Source organism: Pipistrellus kuhlii, unplaced genomic scaffold, assembly GCF_014108245.1.
Source record: "Pipistrellus kuhlii isolate mPipKuh1 unplaced genomic scaffold, mPipKuh1.p scaffold_m20_p_16, whole genome shotgun sequence".
Lineage (NCBI taxonomy): Eukaryota > Metazoa > Chordata > Mammalia > Chiroptera > Vespertilionidae > Pipistrellus > Pipistrellus kuhlii.
This window is the reverse complement of record NW_023425471.1, coordinates 27,096,108-27,111,090: the sequence shown is the minus strand read 5'-3', so window position 1 is coordinate 27,111,090 and position 14,983 is coordinate 27,096,108. Positions and strand designations below refer to the sequence as shown.

The 14,983-nt window shown below is 40.8% G+C and overlaps 1 protein-coding gene across 10 annotated transcripts in view; it reads left to right on the top strand.

Moving 5' to 3' along the window:
• ARHGEF9 (Cdc42 guanine nucleotide exchange factor 9) overlaps positions 1–14,983 on the top strand; it is a 314,280-nt gene that overhangs the window by 246,321 nt on the left and 52,976 nt on the right. For all 10 annotated transcript variants that reach the window (XM_045582383.1, XM_045582382.1, XM_036439902.2 and 7 more), the window contains one exon: positions 7,449–7,681. In XM_045582383.1, the coding sequence (XP_045438339.1) occupies positions 7,449–7,681 (233 nt within the window). The remainder of the gene's footprint in view (positions 1–7,448; positions 7,682–14,983) is intronic.

The following is a 14,983-nucleotide window of genomic DNA, read 5'->3' as shown; positions in this document are numbered from 1 at the left end:
ATATTATAGAAAGTCTATAAAGTAAATTTATAACTGTTAATGATATGTCCTATACTATTTCAGTTTCCCTATTCTGCTTGTTTTGGCTTACTGGCCTGTGTCATTTATATAACTTCCTTTTAACATTTCCTCCTACAAACAGTCAGCATTTCTTAGATTGACATTTATGAACATTCTCACTTTTAATATATTTTTAATGAAGTATAGGACATATTATTAACAGTTATAAATTTACTTTATAGACTTTCTGTAATAAAAGCTAAAATTAGGTTAACTTGAAACTTATTGAAATATTTAGGTGTTTATCATTTAACCAACCAATGCTCCAAAGTTTTTAAGTTGTCAAAGACTTTGGAAAATTATGTATAGGCATATGAGGCTGGAGAAAAGGTTGGCGGGGGTGGGGGTAGGTGAGGGGGAGCAATCCAGAAGCCTATTCCCAGTCTTTGGTGCCCAGTCCCAAGAGGTCTGAAAGCTCTAAACTGGATCCAGAGGGCAGCCTTGCTGAGATCTGACCTGGAGGGACCAGAGTACATTCTGATTTCCAGTGGCCTCCCCTTCCACACCTGGGGCAAGGCCTATGCAGAGGTCTCAGGTTTGGGCCAAGATTTGGTCCAGTGTCCTTCCTTGTTGCATTTGAAGTATGGGCCTGGAGGAGGCTTACCCCATAACTTACCCTTGGTTGGAGATCCAGCACTTTTTGGGGGGCTCATAAGAGTGGTGGCTAGGAGTTGAAAGGCCTTCATATGGGCCTTAGCCTTGGCCTGATCTTGCCTTTGTTTTTTGATTTGGGTTTCCTCTTCTCTATTATTAAAGATCTTAAAGGTCATGTTTAAAAGGTCTTGTTGGAGAAAGCCCACTACATAGGAGAACATATTTGCCAATGTTATCTCCAATAAGGGTTTAATCTCCAAAATTTACAGGGAACTCATACAACTTAACAAAAGAAAGATAAACAACCCAATCAAAAAGTGGGCAAAGGATCAAAAGAGGACATTCAGGAATCCAAGAGACATATGAAAACATGCTAAAAGTCACTAATCATCCAAGAGATATAAATCAAAACAACAATGAGGTACCACCTCACAGCTGTCAGAATTGCAGTCATCAACAAATCAACAAGTAACAAGTACTGGAGAGGATGCGGAAAAAAAGGAACCCTCATATACTGCTGGTAGGAATGCAGACTGGTGCAGCCATTGTGAAAAACAATATGGCATTTCCTCAAAAATTTAAAAACGGAACTGCCATTTGATTCAGTAATACCATGTCTAGGACTATATCCCCCCCAAAACAGCAACACCAGTCAGAAAGGGTATATGCACCCCTATTTCCATAGCAGAGCAATTCACCATAGCTAAGATTTGGAAACAGCCTAGGTGCCCATCAGCAGATGACTGGATCAGAAAACTATGGTACATCTACACAATGGAATACTATGCTGCTATAAAAAGAAGGAATTCTTACCATTTCCAGCAGCATGGTTGGAACCTGTAAGTAAAATAAGCCAAGGTAGTGAAAGAAAAATACCACATGATCTCACTCATTTATGAAAAAAACGAACATTATAACCTGATGAAGAAAAAGATAGATATAGAGGCAGAGAAGCATTGAACATATTGTCAAATTATAGCAGGAAGGCTGGGGAGTGTTTTTTGGGAACAGGGGGTATGAGATAAACCGAAGGAATTGTATGCATGCATATAAGCATAACCAATGGACAGAAGGTACTGGGGGATAGGGTGTGAGGGCATGTGCCAAGGGGTAGGGGATGGTCAATGGGGGGGAAAAAGGAGACATATTTACTACTATTTGAGATTCTTTAAACATTAAAAAAAATGTTAAAGGTTAAAAAAATTTATCTAGTATATGACCAGTCAGGTGTGGCTTAGTGGTTGAGCATTGATTTATGAACCATAAGGTTTGGTTTGATTCCTGGTCCAGGCACATGCTGGGGTTGTGGGCATGATCCCCAGTAGGAAGCATGCAGGAAGCAGCCAATCAGTGATTCTCTCTCATCATTGATGTTTCTCTCTCTCACTATCTCTCTCTAAAACTAATAAAAACATATTTAAAAAAAAAAAAAAAAAAAAAAAAAAAGGTCTTGTTGGGTAATTGTTCCTTCTGGGCTTATATGGTCAAGATTGGTGTATTTTCTCACAGCCTGTGTAAGGCAAGAGAGAAAGACTGCCAGATTTTCATGTCTTTTTCGGGTGATATTTGCTAATTTTTCATAATTAACTGCTTTTTGGGCTGCCTTCTCAGGCAGCTGAATTGGAGGAGCTATAGGCTAGGGGCAGGGGGATGGTAGATGGGATCAAAAGTGGTGAAGGAAGAGAAGGATTTGAGATCCTCAGGGGCTTAGTGATGAAGGACAATTTGTGAGCAGCTGTCACATAGAGAAACGTGTGTCCTGTGTATGAAAAAAGCCTGGATATATGAGACCTCAGACCAATTGCCCTCTTTGCAACAGAAATTATTAAGGTCAGTTAAGATTTGGAAATCGAATGTGCTGTTTTCAGGCCATTGGAACCCATTGTCTAATTTATACTGAGGCCAGTAAATCCTAGGGTCTGAAGATTCTTAAGTACACAGCCCAGGGGTGTGGTGCAGGGAATGGTCAATTGTGAATTCCCTATGGTGATGGGCTGTGGCTTAAGGTCTGTTCTCAGTGAAGTTAAGGCAGAGAAAGGAGTCTCCATCCCCCCTAATGTTCACAAGAAATAGACTGAGCCCTCCCTCTGTGACAGGTGACCCCATCAAGAAAGTGGGCAAGGGAACCTAGTTTCCCTGGAGGACTTGTCCTGACCAGTGCTGGATTTTTGTGGGGCCGGCCATAACTGTAACAACCCAGGACAGTCCAGAATGTGGGAAAACAGACTAAAGCCACTTAATTATGAGTTTATGCCTAGTGTTGATGGAGAAGGAAGCAAGACAAGGAGAGGTCCACTATCAAGTCATGGGCATAACCCAGATCAGTCTGGAGGAATTCTAGGAGGACCCAAGTAGGTGTCATGAGTCCAGCAGAAGTTCAACTGTGTTCATGCATGGCTGGGGGCCTTCCTTGAACACACAGGGAGTTCAGGAGCTGGACAATCATGGTCTCTCTGAGTGCCAAGTGCCCAGTTGCTAGAAACATTCAATGGCTCTTACCGGACCCCTCACTAGACCTTCCTAGGTTTTGGTGCCAAATGAAAGGTGTGGAGTGGGCTGGGTTCCAACATCTATGACATAAGGCCATAATGTATCAAAATAAGCACTTGGGTTACAGCTAGGCTGGGTCCGACAAAGGAATCAGCGGAGAGTGAAGGAAGGGAAATGTTTTTATTAACTTTTGCTGGCTACAAGCCATTCTGCTGATGTAAGGGTCTGATCTGTCCTTGGCTCTTCCTGGAGCCAGATGTTCAGTGGCTATCTGGACTATGCTGTGCTCAAGATTACAAGCTTTCTGCAAGATATATGCTAAGCACAATATGTTTTCTCTGTCCCATTTTACTCTCTTTAACCCTTTCAATTTCTAGTTTTATGCCATTGTGATATCAGAAGATGCTTAATATGGTTTCAGTCTTCTTGAATTTGTAGAGACTTAGCCTATGTCCTAATATGTGTTCTATCTTTGGAAATGTCCCATGTGCACTTGAGAAGAATATATATTTTATGATTTTAGGGTGAAATGTTCAAAAGATGTCAATTAAGTCCATCTGATCTACTGAGTCATTGAAGATTGCTGTTTCTTTGTTGAATTTTTGTCCGGAGGATTTATCCAGTAATGTCAATAGGGTATTAAAGTCCCCTAATATGATTGTATTGCTGTCAATCTTTCCCTTGATATCTTCCAGAAGTTTATTTTTTTTTAATGTATTTGGGTGCTCCTTCATTGGTTACATATATGTTTATCAGAGTTATATACTCTTGTTGAATTGCTCCCTTTAGTATTATGAAGTGGCCTTCACTATCTCTTGTTATGGCCTTCATTTTGAGGTACATTTTGTCAGATGTAAGTATTTGTACCCCAGCTTTGTGTTGTTGTTTTTCATTTTTGTTTGCCTTAAAAATATATTTCCATCCCTTCACTTTCAGTTTGTGAGTCCCTTGTTATGAGGTGGGTCTCCTATAGAAAGCATATATGGATCATGTTTTCTTATCCATTCAGCCACCCTATGTCTATTGATTGGAGCATTTAATCAATTTACCTTTAAAATTATTATTGATAAGTACTTGTTTGTAGCCATTTTTATTTTTTGTGCCTGTGTTTTTTCTTCCTTTTCTATTTTTTCTTTTTACAACAGTCCCTTTAGCATTTCTTACATTGCTGACTTGGTAGTAATAAACTCCTTTAGCCTTTTTTTTATTTGCAAAGCTCCTGATTTCCCCTTTAATTTTGAATGATAGCCTTGCTGGATAGTATTCTTCGATTCAGTCCTTTGTTTTGCATCACTTTGTATACTTCATTTCATTGCCCTCTGGCCTGAAGTGTTTCTGTTGAGAAATGATTTGATAATCTAATAGGAGATCCCTTGTAGGTAACTCTCTGTTTCCCTCTTGCAGTGCTTAAGATCCTCTTTTTGCTGTTAATGTTTGCCATTGTAATTATGATATATCTTGGTATAGGTCTTTTGGGGTTCATCTTGTTTGGGTATCTTGGTGTTTGTGTGACTTTTTTCTTCCTCAAATCAGGGAAATTTTCTGTCATTTCTTCAAATATGTTTTCTAATCCTTGCTCTTCTTGTTGTCCTTCTCGCACCCCTATTATATGGATATTGCTTAATTTAATGTTGTCCCTAAGCTCCCTCAAACTCTCCTCCTGCTTTCTATTTTTTTCTCTAATTGCTCTTCAGATTGGGTGTGTTTTCCTACCCTGTCTTCTAGCTCACTGATTCGGTCCTCCCTTTCTTCTAGTCTACTATTGAAACCTTCCAATGTGTTTTTTTATTGTAGTTGTATCATTTTTTTTTTATTTCCTCTTGATTCTTACATAAGTTATTGATTTTCTCATCTAGCCTGTCTAGGAACTGTATGACCCTTACTCTGAATTCTTTCTCTGACATTTTGCATGCCTCTGTTTCATTCAGTTCCTTTTCTGGTGATTATTTCTTTTCTTTCCTTGGTGATTGTTTCTTTTTCTCCCTATTTTTTTGTTTCTTTCTTGCTCTGGTCTCCCTGCTGGGGGTCCCATGCATTAAAGCGCCTAGCAGTCCAAAGGTCTTGGACCCTTACCACAGGGGTTGGGTCTGCCTTGAGTTTCACACCATTATTGTCTCTACTCTGAATTGTACCCCTTTCTCCTCCAGTCTGGTTCCTCAGTTTTCTGTTTCTCAGAGTTGGCGGGTATGGGTGCATAGTTGCTCTATTTTGTGACTCTCTGTAAAGACCCAGAATCCTCTGGCATACAATTTTCTGTGTGGCCCAGCTTCTAAGGCAGAATGGTACCTAAGTCCCTCTAGCAGTGCACTTGCAGTGTGGTTCTGTGACCTGTTGCTGGGCACACCGGGTCCTACCAGCAGCTCTGGCCTGGGCTGAGGGTAGGGCTTGTGCCAGGTGACATCTGTGACTGTGCTGGGTTAAAAGCACACACAGTCCAAAGGCTCTGTCTATGCTGGGGGTGGGGCACTCAGCGGCCAAAGGCTCTGTCTGTGCTGGTGGCAGAGCACCCACTGTCCAATGGCTCTGTATCTACTGGGTGTGTAGCACACACTGGCCCAAGGCTTCGTTTTTGCCAGGGGCTGGATGCAAACCAGGCTGCCACTCTGTCTGTGCCAAGGTGGGGCACCCACTGGTCAGAGGCTCTGTCTCTGCTGGGGGCATAGCAAACACTGGGCTGCAGCTCTGTCTATGCTGGGGGTGGGGTGCACACCAGCCAAAGCTCTGTCTGTGTGCTGGCAGAGTGCACGCTTGCCAATGGCTCTTTCTGTGGGGGGGATGGGATAATCACTGGGTGAGGGCTCTGTCTGGGTGAGGGTGTAGCATGCACCAGGCTGTGGCTCTGTACTAGGACTAGGGATGGAGCAAGGAGTGGGATGCCCGTGGCTTGCACTCACAGCATGGGGACCTAAAGCACGGGATTCTGGAGCATTGGGTTTGGGCTTCATCTAAGATGCATAGCTCAAGATATCTGTCTGGCAAATACTCACTGCAGATATCTGGGACCTATGTCATGGTATCAAACTGCTCACTGCCTGAGCACAGTGGTGGTTCCACATGTGTTATGGCTGCAGGCAACTCCCTGCACAGGTCCTGGGGTGCTATGTGAAGTAGTCTGGATTTTGGTGTTGCAGCACTCCTGGCCTTTGTTACTCCCCTATACAAGATGCTGTGGGTTCCACACCAAAGCCTAGCAAGTCTTGGGGTGCCTTCAGCATCAGCAGGGGTTCCCAATATAGGAGAGCCTGTTCTCCCAGTTGCTGGGACTTCTAAGATATTTATCTGTTCCTCATTCACCCACACACATACAACACATGTCTACACATGCCCCTCTTGCCCCTTTACTCACTCACACTCCCTCCCTCTTTATTTAGATATATATATTTTCCAATTTCTTCTTATCTGTAGGGCTTGCCTATTTAGTATTTTTAAGTCTATGTGTAATAATAACTCAATCTTGATTTTTTTAATCTATCAATTTGTATTGCCTATTATTTCTTTTAAGTTTTATGTATCAAGTAAACTTTGTATGAGTTTTAAACAATGTATAAGAACATTTGTAGAGGTTAATTTTAAACTTAGAAATAATTTCAAACTTACAGGAAAGTTGTAAAGTAAGAAAAGTACAAAGAACATTCATATACTATTTGCCCAGATTCACTTATTGTTAACATAACATTTCACTGCTTTTAATTTATAATTTGAATATGCTCTGTCTTTCTCTTTACCCTCTCCTCTTCCCACCTCTCTACATATATATATATATATATGTATATGTACATACATCCACTCATATATTTTTTCTTAGCCATCTGTTAAATTTGTATACATCATGACCTCTTTACCCCTAAATAATCCAAGGTGTATTTCCTAAGGGATATTCTGTGGAGACAGTTTGAGCCTCTGGATAATGTGATTTCTTTGAACAGAAATTATTATATTTTTCTAGCTTTTCTGGCTAAGATTTTTCTAAAACATTTAGTCTGCCATGCCAGAAATTTCTAAAGTTTTATTGCTGTGGTATATTTCCTATTGTGAGGGCCTGTCTGTCCTCATTACCCTTCATTTATAGAATTTCCTTACTCTAGCTATTTATTTTTTCTATATTAAGTTTTACAATAAATTTTTCTAGTTTTGAAATAATTATTTTTATTATTAAATTATGAATTAATTTAGGAAGATTGATAATATCATGTTAACAGTCCTACATAACAGGGTCTTTTTCCCCCCATTTCTCCAAAACTCCAAAACTTCTTTTGGAATCCTCAGCAGTCTTACTTTCTCTTCATTTTTTCTTCTGTTCACAGCAAGATGGATTCTGGATATACTCTGAATACTGTAACAACCATCTGGATGCCTGCATGGAGCTCTCCAAACTGATGAAGGACAGCCGCTATCAGCACTTCTTTGAGGCCTGTCGCCTCTTGCAGCAGATGATCGACATAGCTATTGATGGTTTCCTTCTGACTCCAGTCCAGAAAATCTGCAAGTATCCCTTACAGTTGGCTGAGCTCCTCAAGTATACTGCCCAGGACCATAGGTAAGGGATTAAGGGAGGCAGGAGTGGAGGAAAGAGCCTCCTCTACATGTTGGTTCTTATCGTACTAAGTATGTATGTTCTTTTTCCTTGTCTGAGCTTCTGTTAGCTTCTTTGCACAATGGGATGATGACATATTCTTGCTTATCTCTCAAGGCTGTTATATGTATAAAGTAAGGGAAGGTTCTGATAACTCATGATAACTTGAGAGTTGCTTATAAAGTTGTAAAGCAAGTTTCCTTACATTATAGTGCCTCTGTTACTGGTTTTTAAGAGCTTATTTATGACTAAAGATGTTAACCGTTTCTTATGCATTGCAAATGAAATACCATGTTTTTGTTACTATTTTATTCTGGTGTTTCACTTTTTGGTTGTATCAAACTTGTATATTAAATAAATATTATCACGCTCTGTTTTTTAAAATAGATGTAAATCAGTATGCACAAAATCATTATGCATCATCATTATTATACAACTTAATCCCTGCCTTCAGGGAGCTTATAGTCTGGTCCTTAGTCCTGAGTTTAGCCAAGTAATTCAACACAGATGGAATAATTCTTCAACTGTTATTTTCTACTCTGCTTAATAGATTTAAATATTTTGGAAATAGCCTGCCCAACTATACTGACCTTAAATTTATTCTGCAAGGTTAACTCCTTGCTTTTCTTTATCTTTTCTATCCTGCTCTGCCTCATTCCAACTGTACTTTCCCATTAGACCCTGAACATACTGGGGGAAAATAGACTTGAAACTTCCCCTGAAGTTTTTTTTTTAAAGGTTTTTAATATTTTCAAGAAAACCAACTCAAAATGGACCAAGAAGTTTATCTCTCAGAATGGAAATGGCACTCCTAACCTCCTGCTAGTAAGGTATATGCTGGGTGTCATCTCCAACAATGGGGATGGTCTAAAGTGAACCAAAATGGCAAAGGTTGACTGACAGTATGGCACTGTGGTAGGGATTAATTCATGGTTGAGTGGGGCACTCTCCCACTCTTTCACGTGTTTTACTTCATGAACTAGAGTCCTCAGCCTGTTTCTACACTGCCTTTAATTGGTATTAGATACCTAATCTTAGACCAGCTGGCCCAGCTCTCTGCTTTCTTTCTGATTGAGCACTCCAAGAAGAAAGAAGGACTTTGGCCAATTGTTTTTAGCTTCCTATCTGATTCGTATTAGGCCTGTTTCCTACTTTTATTTGGCTCCATTGCCTAGGTTCCTTGGATATGACTTCTAGAGGTAGTTGCATAAAGCCATGAGTTTTGGCCAGTTGGTTTTGTTTATGTCAAACTTCTAGGTCAATCCATGTGTTTATTTTTAAGTTGATGTTGTTTTTCTAAGTAAATCATGGGTCATGTGCTTCAGTAGTTTTGGAGCCCTGGATAGATTTCAGATATGAATCCAAATACAGTGACACTGGACTCTCTCTTTATGTGAGTAACACCACCAGTGGTAATTGTGCCTTCCATGCTCTGTTGGCTATGAGGAAGGCAGGTAGAGAAGGACCTTGCAAAGGAGGATTCTTCTCTCTCCTCCCTGTGTCTGTTTGCTAGCTTGGGAACGGTGGCAATATTCATTAGATATGAAATTTTGAGGTGACTAAATCTCATTTGAAAAGATTTAATACAACCCATTGTCAGAACTGAATGCCAAGTTTTTTAAGGATACAGTTTTTTGTGAGAGCTAACGTAAGACATTGAAGAACCCCCACTAAAATTAAGATATTTTGAAAATAAAAATGGAAAATATTTATAACACTTATAATGGAAAGACCCTTAAAGGAAGGTATTTTAGTCAGACTTCCTCCTTCTATAGCTAGAGAAACTGAGGCCCAGACAGTGAAATGAAAAAGAGCAAGTCTGTGGCAAAACAGGGAAACAAATTTTGAACAGTGGTCTGAGAACTTAGCTCTTTTTTAAAAAAAATTAGGTTTTTTTGTTTTGTTTTGTTTTTTAATCCTCACTCAAGGCTATGCTTATTGACTTGAAAGGGAAACATTAATGTGAGAGAGAAACCTCAATCAGTTGCCTCTTGTACATGCCCCAACCTGGAATTGAACCTGAAACCTAGGTATGTGCCCAGATCTGGAATCAAACCCACAACCTTTTGGTGTACATGATGGTGCTCCAACCAGTACTGGAAACCTTTTTAAAGAGCCCTCCAAGTGATTTCCATGCCCAAGAAGGTTTGTCAGCCATTGTATTAACCAGTCTGCAAGGTGTCTTTCGGTTCTGCTAACTCATGATAACTTGAGACTAAATGCCCTCCACAGTTATACTTCATGGTGTTAAATGACCAAAAGCAGCCACTATTGTACCTAAATCTCAGTGGAGCAGCCTCCAGGCCAATAGTTTCAAAACTGGTATATTCAAATAATGGCTTTCAAATGTTTTTATATCACAGTTCATTTCCCACCTAATCCTGAGTGTCTGTTCCATGGAACCTAGCAGGAGGCTCTAAAAATCATACTTGGGGATAGATGATTTCAACGAGGTAAATTATATGTTACATAATTGCTTTTAAGAGCTCAGAAAGACCATTTTCAAAACACAGCAAAAGGCTATGTTAGGCCGAAACTGGTTTGGCTCAGTGGATAGAGCGTCGGTCTGTAGACTGAAAGGTCCCGGGTTCGATTCCAGTCAAGGGCATGTACCTTAGTTGCGGGCACATCCCCAGCAGGGGGTGTGTAAGAGTCAGCTGATCGATGATTCTCTCTCATTGATGTTTCTAACTATCCCTCTCTCTTCCTCTCTGTAAAAAATCAATAAAATATATATTTTTTAAAAGGCTATGTTAGTTTCTTAGGTCAAAGCAACCTCAGGGCCTTTTGAGTTTAGTGGGAACCAATAAGATAGGTCATCTGCCTGGGATTTGCCATTTCTGTGCTACTTCACTATGTGACTGGAATCCCTTTCTCAAGGCTTCTTTTCCCTCTGGGTCCCTGGTCCCCTCTTCTTCTATCCCCTGGGATCAGAAGTGCTGAGAGGGCCGAAACCAGTTTGGCTCAATGGATAGAGCATCGGTCTGCAGACTGAAAGGTCCCAGGTTTGATTCTGGTCAAGGGCATGTACCTTGGTTGCGGGCACATACCCAGTGGGGGGTGTGCAAGAGGCAGCTGATCAATGATTCTCTCTCATTGATGTTTCTAACTCTCTATTCCCTTTCTCTTCCTCTCAGTAAAAAATCAATAAAATATATATCTTTTAAAAGAGTGCTGAGAGAATGGCTCAGATAGTGACAGGCTATATCAGTCCCTATTTTCCTTCAAAATGCCCCATTGAGCCCAGCATTATACCCCTTTTATCAGGTTCAGCGAGCTGCATCAAGATGGCAGATCCTGTGATGCATGTCAAAGTAGCTTGGATTTGAAGGCAATTAGAAGTTGCTGCCAGATTTAAAAGCTTAGTATGATAGGTGTTAAGAAAGGTAGGTCTGAAATGCAGGCAGTCAAAGTGGCTGCTGAGGTAGATTAGATGGATGGAGAGTGATAAACGGGGAACAATACTACCTTTGCTTACAGAAGGGTGACATGTCCCCATCCTGCCACCCACCCTTCCTTAAGCTGATAAGAATGAAGACTGTGTATAAGAGGGCATTTAGCTGACATCTGGAATAAAAAATCTTGCTTCAGTCAATCTCCTCCTTAGGGGCCTGGGCCCACACATCATCTGGAGTTCTCGGGACTCTGAGCAGGATTCTGACTAAACCATAGCTATTTACTTTTTTCACACACTACTAAAGCTAAAAGGGCAAGTTAGGGATCAAATATTTCCTCTATAAACATTGTGAGAAAGGCTGCCAGGTAAAAATAGCAAAGGTCAACTGACAGTATAGCACCATGGCAGGAATTAATTCATGGTTGAGTGGGGCATGAGGTAATAAGCATTCTCATGTCAGTGCTGTCCAGTAGAACTTTCTACAGTGATGTAAAAGCTCTATTTCTATGCTACCTAATATTGTAGCCACTGACCATATATGGCTACTAAGTACTGAGAAATGTAGCTGATAAAACTGAGGAACAAAAAATTTATTTCACTTAAAGGTAGCTAATGGCTACCTTATTGGGCAGTATAGCTCTATGCTTTACCTTACAGAAAGTAGCTTAAGGCATTTTTTCTGATGCTCTCAAATTAGATAGAGGAATGGAAGGAAACAGAAATCTAGCCCAAAGAACAGAGGTACTTATTTATGTTAACAGCTTCAACACTTCAACCATACCTTCTATCATTGCCCTATTCTGCTTCTAAATGGCAGGCTCAGATAGTATTGCCAGAGAATAATGTTGACATTGTTACAGAGCCCAAAAGATCCCCCCATAGGCTGGAGGATCTATTGTAAAAGGCTGATATGTAACATGAACAAATGTAAAGATTTGCAGTTGTGTTTAAGAAATTAACAGTTAAACTACAGATTGAGAGACATGCAACTTCCAGACAGCATATTTCAAAGAGATGTAGGAAACATTAGTCAGCCATAAGCTCAATATGAGTCAGTAATAAGATCCAGAAGAAAAACTAATAATAGCTAATATTCATAAAGAATCAGGATAAAGAAGAGCTTATTTTTCAACAGAGTTGTTTTGAGACAAAATAAACTGGTTAGGAGGCATAGTAAGCATTGTATATCACTGGAGGTGATTAAATGCAGTAATGTTTGAAGACTGGGATCTGGCAGTTGTACAGAAATCAAACTGGAGTAAGGGATTAAAATAGTTTACATGGATGATTAAACCCTCAACAAATCCTAAGGTAATGTTCCCCATTTTGTGGGAAACTGAGTCTCTGAGAGGGTGAATGAAACTTGACAAAGGCCACACCACTAGTCAGTGACAAAGCTAAGCTTTGAGCCCAAGGAGTCTGGCTTCAGTCTCTGTTCTAATCACTACTCTATCTATGATCTCTATATTGTTCAGGAGGATGTTATTTCACAGTGATTTGGGCCAGAGTGCCTTAGAAATAGGTGATAGTTCCTTTTTTTCACATCCTTGTCAGCACTTGTTGTTTGTTGATTTGTTGATGATAGCCATTCTGACAGGTGTGAGATGGTACCTCATTGTCATTTTGATTTGCATCTCTTCGATGATTAGTGACTTTGAGCATGCTTTCATAGGTCTCTTGGCCTTCCTTCTGTCTTTTTTAGAAAAGTATCTATTTAGGTCCATTGCCCATTTTTTTTAATGGGTTGTTTATCTTCTTTTTGTTAAGTTGTATGCATTCCCTGTAAATGTTGGAGATTAAGCCCTTATCAGAGATAACATTAGCAAATATGTTCTCCCATATAGTGGGCTTTCTTGTTTTGTTGATGGTTTCTTTTGCTGTGCAAAAGCTTTTTATTTTTATACTAGAGGCCTGGTGCACAAAATTTGTGCAAAGGTGGGGGTTGTCCCTCAGCCCAGCTTGCACCCTCTCCAATCTGGGATCACTCTCACAATCCAGGACTGCTGGCTCCCAACTGCTTGCCTGCCTGCCTGCCTTCCTGATTGCCCCTAACCACTTCTGCCTGCGAGCCTGATCACCCTCTAACCACTCCCATGTCACCCTGATTGATGTCAACTGCTCCCCTGCTAGCCCTTTTGCCCCCACCTTCACTCCTCTGTCAGCCTGGTCACTCCTAACTGCCTTCCCCTGCAGGCCTGGTCCCTCTCAACTGCCCTCCCTTGCAGGCCTGGTCCCTCTCAACTGCCCTCCCTTGCAGGCCTGGTGCCTCCCAACTGCCCTCCTTTACTTGCCTGATCACCCACAACCATCCTCCCTTGCAGGCCTGGTCCCTCCCAACTGCCCTCCCCTGCTGGCCATCTTGTGTCCACATAGGGGCAGGATCTTTGACCACATGGGGGCAGCCATATTGTGTGTTGGAGTAATGGTCAATCTGCATATTACTCTTTTATTAGATAGGATAGAGGCCTGGTTCATGGGTGGGGGCCAGCTGGTTTGCCCTGAAGGGTGTCCCGGATCAGAGTGGGGGTTCCCTTGGGGCATGGGGCAGCCTGAGCAAAGGGCCTGTGGTGGTTTGCAGGCCAGCCATGCCCCCTGGCTACCCAAGTGGAGGCCCTGATATCTGGAATTTATTTACCTTCTACAATTGAAACTTTGTAGCCTGGAGCAGAGCCAAGCCTCCTGCTCAGTCAGTGGCAGCAGCATTTCTGTTTGGATTTGTTTACCTTCTATATTTGAAACTTTGTAGTGTTGAGTGGAGGCTCAGGCCAGCAAGGGCAGGCAGAAAGCTTGGCTTCCTCCGTTGCTGGGGAAATGCCTCTCTCCTACTCTCTGTGGCTCTAAGCCATCTTGGTTGGGTTTATTTGCATACTTGCTCTGATTGGCTGGTGAGTGTGGCTTGTGAGTGTGGCTGGTAGAGCAGAGTGATAGTTAATTTGCATACTACTCTTTTATTAGGTAGGATAGTTCCATTTGTTTATTTTCTCTTTAGTTTCCATTGCCCTAGGAGCAATATCAGTGAAGAGATTCCTTCCGCCTATGTCTGGATTTTGCTGTTTGTGGATTCATCTGGTATTTTTATGGTTTCCCATCTTATGTTTAAATCCTTTATCCATTTTTAGGTTGTTTTTGTGTATGGTGTAACTTGGTGGTCTAGTTTCTTTTTTTTTTTTTTTTTTTTTGCATATATTGGTCCAATTTTTCCACCACCATTTATTGAAGAGGCTGTGCTGACTCCATTGTATGTTCATGTCTCCTTTGTCAAATATTAATTGAGCATAGTGGTTTGGGTTGATTTCTGGGTTCTCTATTCTATTCCATTGATCTACAATATATGTTTGTTCTTGTGCCAGTATCAGGCTGTTTTGAGAACAGTGGCTTTGTAATACAGCTTGATATCTAGTACTGAGATCCCACCTACTTCGTTCTTCTTTCTCAGGATTGCTGCAGCTATTTAGGGACTTTTTTATTACAGATGAATTTTTGGAAAGTTAATTCTAGGTCTGTGAAATATGCCATTGGTATTTTAATGGGTAGTGTACTGAATCTATAGATTGTTTTGGGTAGAATGGACATTTTGATGATGACGTGCACTGCTGGTAGGAATGCTGAGTGGTGCAGCCTCTGTGGAGAACATTATGAAATTTCCTCAAAAAACTATAAATGGAATTCCCATTTAACCCAGTGATCCCACTTCTAGGAATATATCCCAAGAAACTAGAAACACCAATTAGAAAAAATATATGCACCCCTATGTTCATAGCAGCACAATTCACCATAGCTAAGATTTGGAAACAGCCTAAGTGCCCATTAGCAGATGAGTGGATTAAAAAATGGTGATATATCTACACAATGGAATACTACACTGTGGT